General features: G+C 42.7%; 1 protein-coding gene across 2 annotated transcripts in view; it reads right to left on the reverse strand.

Annotated features, from left to right (window-relative positions):
- WDR4 (WD repeat domain 4) overlaps nucleotides 1-4,807 on the reverse strand; it is a 26,926-nt gene extending 22,119 nt beyond the window's left edge. The window contains exons 1-3 of one of the 2 annotated variants that reach the window (XM_019528994.1): nucleotides 4,700-4,807; nucleotides 2,610-2,672; nucleotides 1,277-1,423 (exon numbers count right to left, since the gene is read on the reverse strand). In XM_019528994.1, coding sequence (XP_019384539.1) covers nucleotides 1,277-1,423; nucleotides 2,610-2,672; nucleotides 4,700-4,797 — 308 coding nt within the window. In that variant the 5' untranslated portion in view covers nucleotides 4,798-4,807. The other variant, XM_019528995.1, reaches the window with a different exon arrangement.
- Nucleotides 4,808-11,968: the final 7,161 nt, after the last annotated feature.

Raw genomic sequence — 11,968 nt, forward strand, 5'->3', positions numbered from 1 at the left:
GATTTCATAGACATTAGGGCTGGAAGGGACCTCGGGAGATCATCGAGTCCAGCCCCCTGCCCAAAGGGCAGGAAGTCAGCTGGGGTCATAGGATCATGGTAGACGGCATGATTGTGGAATAAGAGTTCATATCCAAAGCATGCCACATTGCCAGTGCAAGGGGAGCCTCAGATCATGATTGTAGTACATAATCACGGTCCTGGGCTCCCCCTGTACTGGCAAGTAGCAAGACTGGCTCCCATGGCTAGGAGCCCTAATCAACTGACCAGGGATCCCAGCTTTGGGAGCAAAAATGGAGTCTTGAAGGGCTCTGGTGTGTTCCGGAGGCTGGGAACTCTGGCCACATGTTCAATTTAAGGTGCAATGGGAACCAGCCATGGAGTTAATACACAAGTTTTGTGTAATAACTTTGTGGCTTCTTCCGGTTTTTTGTGTTATTAATTGAATGAATGTGTGGTTGGGTCACTAAAGACAAAATTAACCAGTTAATCACACTTTCAGTGTAATGCCCGCCAGGGTCCTCTGTCTCACAGCAACAGCTGATGTGCAAAATGCCCAGACAGCAGAATACTTGGAAGTATCAGTGGTAAATGCTATAGAAAACTGAATGAAAATTCAAGTATTAAATGCACACACCTTTGTCACTAGTAATACCACAAAGGTACAAAAGATAAGAAGTTAAGAGCAGAACCTAAAACTTTACAAAATATGACCAGAGCTCATTTGATGCATCTTTTAACAAAAGACTTGAGTACTTGAGCAATAAAGGAACATCTGAGAAATGCAAAATTATTCCATAATAACCACTTTATTTCAGCTTCACTGAAAATGCAGGAAGAGCCAAACTAATTCTTCACCAGATGTAAAATGGAATTGACTTTTGACTGTTTTGAGCAATTTATTAATAACTAGCCCTTTGATAACAGTGAGTGTTGAAAATCATGTCAAAATAGAGGAAACTATCAAAGCTAAAGCTGAGTACACTAAAAATAATTTCCATAGTATTAAACTGCAGAAAGACAGCAATATTATTAATGCTGTGGAAATTTAGTAAAAAAAGACCCACACAAAAACAAAGTTACATCTGCAGTTTAAAAGAATGGATGGATCAAGCCCTGACTTCATCTGGATCAAGCCCTGACTTCATCTCTATTTCCTTGCCAATATTCTCAGCTCCAAAATCAGGGCAGATGCATAACTCTCCCAGACACTGCTACTTAAATATGAGCTATACATCGTGTTTATTATACTGGCACATACTATTCTGCTTTCTTACCTGATGCTAATGCATTCCCAGGAAGGCTTTGTATGAAAAAGAATGAGATGCTTGTTGTCATCTGTCAAAGCAAAATAATTTCCTGATGAAGAGAAGGCAAAAGCTAAGATGTCATTGCTTGCTTTATCTGTTGGCTGTCCAGCTTGTCTAAAATAAAAAAAAGGGGGAAAACTAAGTTTGTTCCCAAGCTGACAACTTTGAGCATGTTTACTTAAACCATCAATCCACTTTCATGGCTACAGTCTTGGTCATATTATCATTTTAGTAAAGTTTTTCTCTAGTTACTGCGGTCAAGAACAAAACCAAAAAGAAACAAAATTGACAGGGGCCCATTCCAACATGGTGTTGGTGGCCACATTAGCTGATCGTGATCTACAAACAGCAGAACTGACCAGAGGTAAAGCAGTTACCCATGCTCAAAGTAAAACAAGACTAAAATATTTTTCCATTCTAATAGTTGTACAGGTTAAAACAAAAAAACCCACACAACACAGTAGCGCTGATTGTTGTAGCTACATTCTTTTCAGGCAATTTACCACAAAAAAATTTTGAAAATGCATAATAAATAACATGGTCCAAATAGAGGATTTGTCTGGAAATTAAATAAATCATGTCTTGCCTACAAGCATTCCCAATTATGTCTTGTTTATCACTCAATTATTGAAAAAGATCATAGGACCATAGGAAAGTAAGGATGGAAGGGACCTCATGAGGTCATCTAACCATGTTATCCCTCGGCTCAAGGCTAGATAATCCCGTACTAAGCCATCCCAGCCAAGTCTCTCTCTAACTTGCTCTTGAAAAATATCCAGAGATAGAGAGTCCAGAACTTCTCTATGTAGCCTGTTCCAATGCTTGACTCCCCTCAGTTGAAAAGGTCTTCCTAATTCTCAACCTAAATTTCCTTTGCTGCTGTTTTATGCCATTACTCCTAGCCTTTTCTCTGTGGCTGCAGGGCACAAGACTATCTCCCTTAAGGTATTCAGAAACTGTTATCAAATCCCCTTTCAGCCTTCTCTTCTCCAGACAATAATTCTAGTTCTCTCACCCTTTCATCACAAATCATACTTCCCAGGCCTCTAATCATTTATGTTGCTCTCTGATCTACACATCTGTCCACATCTTTCTTGAAGCATGGGGCCCAAAACTGAACACAATACTCTAGATGAGGCCTCACCAATGCCAAATAGAGCAGAAGAATCACTTCCCTTGATTTGCAAGAGACATTCCTATTAATAAAATCCAGCAGGTTGTTGGCTTTTTCTTTTTTTGCAACAAGGGCAGTGTTACAGCCTCTGGATAGGCAGCAAAAAGTTTACATGAATTCACTCACCCTTTCTCTTGTGTCCTCTTGCTTGCAGTGACACAGTCATACACAAAGAGATCACCATCATTACTGGAAAAATAAGGATAAAAAGTCCAAATACTATCAGAATTCCCTCACACAGAATACCAACTTATTCATAATGCACCATTATTACATACTTTTATGTTTCAATTGTAGTCTGCTCTGATGTTCCCCTACCACCACTACACCTCCAAAAACCAACAAAACTGTTCAGGTTATTGATATGTAGCATCTTCCATCCCATATACACACCGAATAGAAGTTATCATTTACCAAGCATATGTTATTAGTTGATGGCAAAACAACTTGATTTTTATTCTTTGAACAGCTGTTTTAATTTTTACTGGTCTCTCAAATGTACCAGTCATTTGCAGTTAATTTATCTTGGCATCTACTACGTACGTCACTGATTGATCAGGTTGTCTGGGTATGAATGCGGTCAGGCATCAAAGCTAGTAAGCTTAAAGTGGAATTTACTGTACACAAACAAGCTGCGTGCCAGTATTTAATTATGTATAAATTTGCTAATCCACACGAAATGAACAAATGACAAAAATCACAGCCCTGTTTCATTCACCGTTTCCTTAATTTTGTCACACTATCTGTGTAACCCCTGGAAGACCTTTCTATTGAAGGATGAAGTGAGATGGACATAAGTACATGACAGCTTTTTTGTTGCTGGGTAAACTAACAAGTAAAGCTAATTTCCTGAACTAACCATACTAGTTTTGGGCTTCTTGAAAGACACACCATCCACTTTAAGGGAAAGAGAGATATTAACCAAAATCTCCCCTACTACACTAATTAATTGAGACATTCGAGATTTTTTTCCTCCCAGTTTTAGCCTCTAATCCTGGGAAAGAATCTATGATCAATTACATCATGCTAAGTAGCCCTTATTTAAGTCAATGAAATCAGCAAAACTATATGCGCAAACTTAGGAAAGGACATACACAGGTAGATCCTGGAGTGCACAAGGTGATATGAATCAGTGGGGAAACCAGCCATTTTTGGAAGGCATGCCACAAATTAGCCCTGGATTTTCCCCCAGTGCCATCCCCTTCCCCTGCTCAATCTGCCTCTCTACTTTCTGCTCCTAGCCCTGCGTTCCCTGCCCAATTTGCTGCTTTGCTTTCTGCTGCATTGCCTGTCCCCTCTCTGATCTACAGCACATCACATGGAGACTACCTGTGCCATTTGTGTCACCCATACCTCAGGCTGGCCAGCCTTGATGTAGACAGTTAGTCTGTTACAGGAGGATCTCTCATTGGAAATATTTTAAGTCCTCACATGCTGTAATTTTACAAACATCAGCACCAAATCCAGGACTCCTACTTCATATGAAACAACTTGTTTTAAGTCAGGGGTATCCAACAAACAGCCTGCAGGCTGGATCCAGCCTGTGGAGCCCTATGATCTGGCCAGTGGGTCTCATGCTGACCCTACATGCTGCATGCAGCACACAGAGTCAGACTGGTGTATGAGCCGCATGTGGTGCCGCAATTCCTGCGCACAGCATTGGGAGTGGGTCCAGGCTGCAGGCTACATGCACTGCCCCACCTCATGCTTGGCCCTGGCTCTGGTACCCTCTTCAGCTACATGCTTAAAAGGAAGGGGAACAGGGGTGCCCTGCCACTAACCTGCTATGCCTTCAGCACCACCACCTTCCTCTCCCATTAGGGCAGGAGGTGGACCCTGAACGACTGTGCACAGAGGGAACAAAGTAGGCTATGAAACTAAGGGCGGGGGAGAGCGGTTCTAGAACCGAGGGCAGGGGTTCTGGAACCAGAGGTATGGGGAGAGCGGCAGCTGATGCCCCACAGCTCGCGCAGCAGGAGGGAGAGGCCAGCCTCGCACCCAATGCCAGGACCCGCCTGTGCCGCGACAGCAGGAGCTCCCGCTCGCCTCCCTCCGCTACTCCCACAGTTCCCCCGCACAAGGAGCCTTGCGGCTGTTTCCCCCATCCCCGCTGACCTGGCTCCGAGCTCCTGGTACCGGGCGGCCAGCACCCTGCTCCCTCCGCTGACAGCCATCAGGCCCCCGCGCAGCCCCAACCCCGGGCCGGGACCCCCCACCATCGCCGCCACTGCTGCCGCTTCCTCCATGCGGACGCCCACCCACGTGCGGCTGGGCAGCAGCTAGAAGTTCCCCCAGCGTCGCGGGATTTAGACATCAGCCATGGGCGCGGGCGCTCGAATGTGACGTAACCACGGAGAGGCGCAGCGGGGTGGGCGGGGTTTTTGAGTTGAGTTTAGCCGCAGTCCGGCGTGCGGTTGGAGTTGGGTCTTTGTTTTCAGTTTTTTGTCCTAGTTCCTTATTCCTCATCCCTGGTTCTTTTGTCCAAACCCTGGCTGCTATGTTAAAATCACTTCCACGGTGTGTGGTAGCCAGGGATCCTGGTTTTCTGTGGTAAAATACATGCCAATTTTTAGAGTTGAAAAAGTAACCCAAAATCCACATCCACATTTTTCTGTGATTACAATGCAACTCCACTTATACAGTAGTGTTTCGTTTACTCATTTAACGAAAAATGTACTCTATATATAGTGGTGTTTCATTTTAATCACGGAAAAACATAGATTTTTTTTTAATCCGAAAATTGGGAATTTTTCTTTTTATCAGAGAAAGCCAGGATGCCTGGTGATATTGTGCCAGGGTGCATGTCTTTTTGCAGCCTCTGGTGATGCTGAACTGCATCTCAGTAAAGCTTATATATTGGGGAGAGTCTAGTGGAAGGCAAGGAAAATGGTGAGGGGGCTGGAGTACATGACTTCTGAGGAGAGGCTGAGGGAACTGGGCATTTAGTTTAGAGAAGAGAAGACTGAGAGGGGATTTAATAGCAGCCTTCAACTATCTGATGTGGGGTTCAAAAGAGGGAGCTAGACTGTTCTCAGTGGTGGCATATGACAGAACAAGGAGCAACTGTCTCAAGTTGCAGCAAGGGAAGTTTAAGTTAGATATTAGGAAAAACTGTCTAACAAGGTAGTAAAATACTGGAACAGGCTACCCAGAAAGGTTGTGCAATCTCCACCCTTGGTAAGTGCTTTGGGTTGCCACACAATATTAGCACCGTGTTAGCTCTACAAACACGATTTGCAAGATAAACACAGAGATTTAAAATAGGAATCTAGAGTGTTAAACCATTTGGCCCTGTTGTGGTCTTTCTGAGAAGAATTGCTCTAGTATTTTTCTGTAATCAAAAAAACAAGGGAAAACTACGAGCTGTCACTTTCCGTGCCTTAAACCTAGAGAAGTTGAGTATTGCTGGTATACAGTTACAAAGGGGGTACACTTTAAAAGGTATAGTCAAGGGAGAAAACTCTTCCTGGATGAAATTTTAACAGAGCGAACAGGGCAGGATCCATGGGAAGGTGTTCCTCACCTGCCCCTACCCTCATCTAATGAAAAGGGGAAGGTCAAGCAAGAGCAAGGTTCAAATCCCAAAGCAAAAAAAGTAAAAATCCACAGACTTGGAACATGCATGACTGGGTTCTGTTTAACTGAATCCGTGATTGATAATCTATTATGCAAGGTTTAAAGGAGGGGTTGGCAACCTATAGCCCACAAAGGCCCATATTTGGCCCACAGATTGAATCCTTCACAGGTGGACGGGGAGGAGAACAGCAGTAGTAGGGATACTTTCTCCATGCTGTGTCATACATTTATCTGTTAGGTGCCACTAGTTCTTTCTACAGCATCCAGCAGATGGCCACCCCAGCCCTCTCTGCTCTGTCATCCTACTACTACAGCCTCTGCTTACCGGTGCCATCAAATTTACCACCTCCTATCACCTTTGCCAAAGAAATATGGCACAAAGTGGCAAGGGTAAGCAGAAGAAGGAGCAGCCCGCAGCACAGAGCAACTAGGGCTGCAGCAGTAGCCCAGTCATAAACAGAGGCCAGCTATTGTTAATGGTTGCTGACCTCTGGTTTAAAGAACAATAAACCAAGAAGGCCAAGTGCCTGCAGAGACCTGCAGCTTGTGCCCATAGCTTGTGACACATCGTCCTTTTTTCAATCTATGGTACAATATTAGAATTCAGTTGCCATTTAATGAGATCTCTTTCATTTAAGGTCTGAAAAAATGTACAAAACCATCCATGAGTGCAATGATTTTTTTACAGTTTACTGACTTTCTGAGAGTTTGCTCTGACTAAAATTGGCCCAAACAAGAAATATAAAACAAATTAAGTTCCTGTCACTGTTGCCAAGAAACAATATGCAAAGGAAGTGTTTTTTGTGATCTCTTTTATTGTACTAACTGTAGTTGTGGGAGAGATGCTGGACATGTGTTTTTTAGGAACCAAGAGCCTTTCTTTAGTTTTAGGCTGTGGCTTTTCCTTTGTCAGCAGCAGATTTCAGTATCCTTCATCTTGTAGTAGAGTTGGATTGTGTAGCCATTATGGTCCAGGAAATGTATGAGAGCTAGGAGTTGTTTGTGATATCTTTTACTGGAACTGAAGAATGGCACTTTGTTCCTGAAAGTTTGTCCAACATCTCTTCCAATTATACAGTTGGTCTGATAAATTGCACCACAGAAACCCCTCATTTCTCATATAGTTCCTGGGCCATCCAACCCTACACTCCAATCCTACTAGAAGTAGTATGCCATTCTTTAATTTAAAAAATGTAAAGCCCTTGCCTGAAGCTTCCTCGCTATGTTTCTTTGTTGCCTGATAAGTCATTAAAAGGCATCAAGTGTACAAAAGAGTGGTTTTGTATCCAATGAGAATGTTGCACAAAAAAGAGAGAAAGGGGTAAAGCAGAATAGCGTACTATGTTGCTAAACAGTAAATTAGCCTACCAATTTCCTGACAGATATTTCCTAAATATTTCCTTGGTAACTTACGTATTTCTTGGGTAAGGTCAAATCCTTAAAGTCATTTTTTTGTAAATTGTCATTCATTTGAATTCTATCTCTTGAGAGCTAAGGTGTATTTAGTATATGCATAAACGTGACAATAAAAACTGAAAACTGGGGTTACCCCTTTTTGCAGTCCCTAGTAAGAAGCTGGTCATTTTTATTAGGAAGAGGAGATCAGAAGCCTGGAAATAATTTTTTAAGCAGCTTTTTCAGTGAAAGATTTTTCTCTGCAGAGCTCTGAAAAGAAAAAGATTTCCACCTGCAAAAACTGAATATAATTTTGACACCTTTATGGCAACATGAAAAAGATGTGGACACACATTCTAAAATGTTGTATGGTGTTCTTTTTTGACACAACCAGTTTAATACTAGCAGCTCACATAGCTATATTGTTTTTTATATCCTTATCATTTTTGGCTAGCAGCCAGAGCAGCTGATCCTGTTCTTTAGTTTTAAATAAGTTGCACCCTATACTTAGTATGACAGTTTTATTGTGTTCCAGTATTACATTTTGAACATTCTGTTCTCAAAATTTGAGGAGACTGTGGAGTAATTTGAAATATATTGCAAAATGATGTATAACATGAGTGCAATTGCTATGTAGATCAAAGATAAAGGAGCAGTGCTAATTTAAAGAGCATAATCCATTAAAATGTTTACTCTCTATGAAATGTAAATCTTAAAATGACTGTAAATGAAACTTTAGAGGGGGATAACAGAAATTTCATGTTGTATATTTGATAAGATGTGATGTATACTCACTTTCACTGTATTGTTAATGATATGCCCTTCCCAGTACCCCTCTCAGGATACCCAAAAAGTACGGTGTCTTTGCACCAAGAGAAGGGGCAGCAGTTAGAATAATTGGACTAGAGGACGTCCAGTATTATAGCTCTCAGGCCCACCCAGATTATCCTTCTAATAAGCGTGAACAAGGAGTAGTCAACTCTCTATAATGTGTTTCATAAAGATTGGATTATGGATTTTTAATAGCAGGGACTGTTGCTTTCTGAATCAGTTAGAGTCTAAGATGCCATGCTTTCCTACCTTCTACCTATATAAACATTGCACTTCTTAAAATTAATCAAATATTCAAATTGACAGTATCCTTTAAAGGTCAATCAAGTCTTCCAAACACTTTAGTTTCATGCAGGTAAGTAATTTGATTGAAGTTAATGATACTACATATGGTACAAAGTTGGTCACATGTACAGGTGTTTGGCAAATCAGGGCTTGAGAACCATATTTTTTCAAGTCTATTCTAGTATGGGATTGCATAATAATGTTCACAGGGCAAAGCTTTACTAAAAGAATTTTATTTTAAAGTACAAAATGAATTTGACAGTTATGTGTTTTATCAGTAAAAGTGTTTAAGAGCTGGCTAGTCAAAAACTTGCCTGGGATGAGTTAGACAAGGATGAACCTGCCATGATCAGGGGGTTGGGTTAGATGTGGCCTGAGGTCCCTTCTCACCCTGTTTTTCTGATTATAAAATATACCATAATTTGAAAGTCTTTAAGCTGAATTTACCGTGCTCTGATTCCTAGGCTTTTGTGACATAAATTTTTAAAGTAAATTTAGAAAGTCACTGCAACAATAAGCCTACGGAACTCTTTATGAATAAATTAAAAAGTGGGGCTAGTGGTATGAAGGCAGGATGTGAAGTCAGGAATCCTGAGAACTGCTCCTAGCTCAAAAAGACATTGTTTATATGTCCTGGGATAACCAATTTAGGCAGCAGTTCCAGTCTTCAAGATCAGGGATCTACCAGTGTTGAGTGCTTTGAGAAACTAATTAAGGTCTTGTAAGGCCTCAGTAGTACAATTTTTCCATTTGCAACCTGTGGGCTAATGGGTTTTATTTGCTCATCCTGCACTGCCAGGATTCATTGGTTTCAACTGTGCTGTGAAAATATAGTTCTGTGGGTGTTGCTGTTCTACTAGGCTTCAGGAAGCCCTGGGGGACCGTTCTTCATGTCTCTGCCTACAGACTGATCCCTCCCAGCCCTTTTTTAACCTAACTGCTTTTCAGTTGCGCCAGAGGCAAGGCTGTCTTGGGGCCCTGCTCCACATTCAAATGAGAGCTGGGCAGAAACCAGATTTGGAATTGTTACACATTTCCGAGTACTAACTTTAGAGCTGGTTGGCTCTTTTTATAACTGGAGACGCAATTTGTTATTGTGTAGGAAGCACTTTGCACGCAGGGCACGTATTGCATGATGCACCAGTTAATAGTGTGATAAGTACTTTGCGCATGTGGCAGGTCTACACTCACTGTGCCATGCACCAGCTAGTTGTGTGATAGGTTACTTTGCCCTTGGGGCCAGTCTGACTTTGCAGGCGTGCCCTAAATTTATTGTGTTACTCCCCAAGGAACTGTGTAATATATGGAACACGTAGCAGGGGCCTTCCGGTCTTTTCCCACACCCGCTCTCCAAGGCAAGCAGTGACACCCCGTCCCACAGCCACGTTCGCTACTTGGCAGCAGGACTACGACCTTGGCTCCAGGGCGGGGGAGGAGCCCTTCTGCGCACGCGCCGAGGCACGTAGGAGGGGGCGGAACCCTTGCGGCCGAGGTGTTGTTTCCCTGCCGAGGGGGGTGGTTTTGTTGCCGGACGACAACATGGCGGCCTTCTCTCTCCGCGGATGTGCCCGGGCTGCGGCGCTCAAGGTAACTGTCTGGGCGTGATCCGGGTAGGGGAGTATATGTTGTGTTATATGTGCTGATGCATCTCATCATGTCCACGCCCTTTTCAAAAACCGAGATCTGCCCATGGGTGTTAGGGGAAGAGTAATTTTGGCATGTCCTGGGATAAACTGAGTGTGAGTCAGCAGTGTGCTATTGTGTTAGAAAAGCCAGTAGAAGCTTGGACAGTGTTAACAGGAGGGTCATACGCGAGGTATAGGCAGTCATTCTTGTATCCTGTATAGGAAGTCATTCTTGTATCCTGGTGAAGCTTCACCTTTGAGTAGGGTGTCCAGCTTTGTGTAGAAAGATGTAGACAACATGGGAAGAGGCTAATGGAGAGAAAATTATTAGCGGTTTAGAAAATATGGCATATAAGGAACAACTGTGATTTTTTTTTTTAAGTTTGGATAAGAGGATGGGGTTGAGGGATTTAATAACAGTCTTCAAATATAAAATATAAAAGGGTTTGTTATACAAAGGAAAGTTGTTATAAAGAGGATGGTGACCAGTTGCTGTCTGTCTACAGGACAAAAAATAAGGCTTTGACAAGAGCAATTTACATTAGCTATAAGGACAAGTTTCTTAACTGTGAGCGTGATTTAGTCTTGGAACAGATTACGTAGAGAGGTTAACTTAACATTCAGTGTTAAGTTTAGGTTAACAAGCAGTGGTTGATTTGGATGGTGTAGGCTGGGATGATTCTGCTTTTGAGCAGGGGGATTGGACTAGGTGACCTCCTGATGTCCCTCCCAGCCATATTTTTCTATTATTCTAACACCACCCCACCCTCCAATCTGTGCAACAGTGGTACTTAACTTTTTGGTGCCACAGGCCAGATGAGTGGTGTGGGTCCAATCAAGCCTCAAGCTGACAGCTGATTCAGGACTCCATGCTGCCTCCCTCAACCCCATGACACCTAATTTGGGCCCTGTGCTGGCTCCTACCGGCCCTTGTGTACCTGGTTGGGGCCTGGGTCACCTCTGTGTGTCAGTCTAGCTTGTCAATCTGGCCTGTAGGGCTCCCTACAAGTCCAGAAATTTGGTGGCAAGGGAATGGCAATTGCTGTCACTGCTCTCCCACCATCAACTTTGTGCACCTATGGAAACTTCTGCAGGCCAGATGGCTTGGCTCTGTGGGCCGGATCTAGCCTGTGGGCTGGGGGTTGAGCATCCTTGCCCTACCACATTTACACTTGATTATGTTAAATTGGCTTCTTTTTGTAACAGTGGCTACTGCCCAGAACTGGACTAGAGATTAGGTCCATCACTGCACTAAGCTGCATTACAGTAACCTTTGGTAGAAATGGCAAACCAACTGCAAAAAAGGCCCTGAAACTTATCAGTCACAAGCTGTTCAGTTTTGTCTAGATGGGATAAAATGAGCATATGTGTTACAGCAGCTGTACCCAACAGTTTATCTAAGAAGCAGGATAAACCAGCCTGTGCTGAACTTCAGTGGGCGACAGCTAGACTGGTAACAGTAGCAAAGTGACATTAGGGATCCCTGCACTGTGTTACACTCACTGCAGTGTCTGGGTTGTAGTCATATCCTTAATAAGTATATTCATGCTAAATATTGAAGATTTCATAACTGCAACTTGAGAACCTTCTGATATAATTGTATAACAAAAAAATCTTACAAATCCTAGTCTATCAAAAGTCATCTAGCTTATTGATTGGTTTAGTTTGTCTGTTCAGGTAGAGCAGATGACTAGGCAGTGGAGACATGGTCAGTGGTTATTAGTAGTAAATATGGGCCTCTAATATATGGCGGGAAGAGAAATAAGGGATGTG

This window comes from Crocodylus porosus, unplaced genomic scaffold, assembly GCF_001723895.1.
Source record: "Crocodylus porosus isolate Cpor-Errol unplaced genomic scaffold, CroPor_comp1, whole genome shotgun sequence".
Lineage (NCBI taxonomy): Eukaryota > Metazoa > Chordata > Crocodylia > Crocodylidae > Crocodylus > Crocodylus porosus.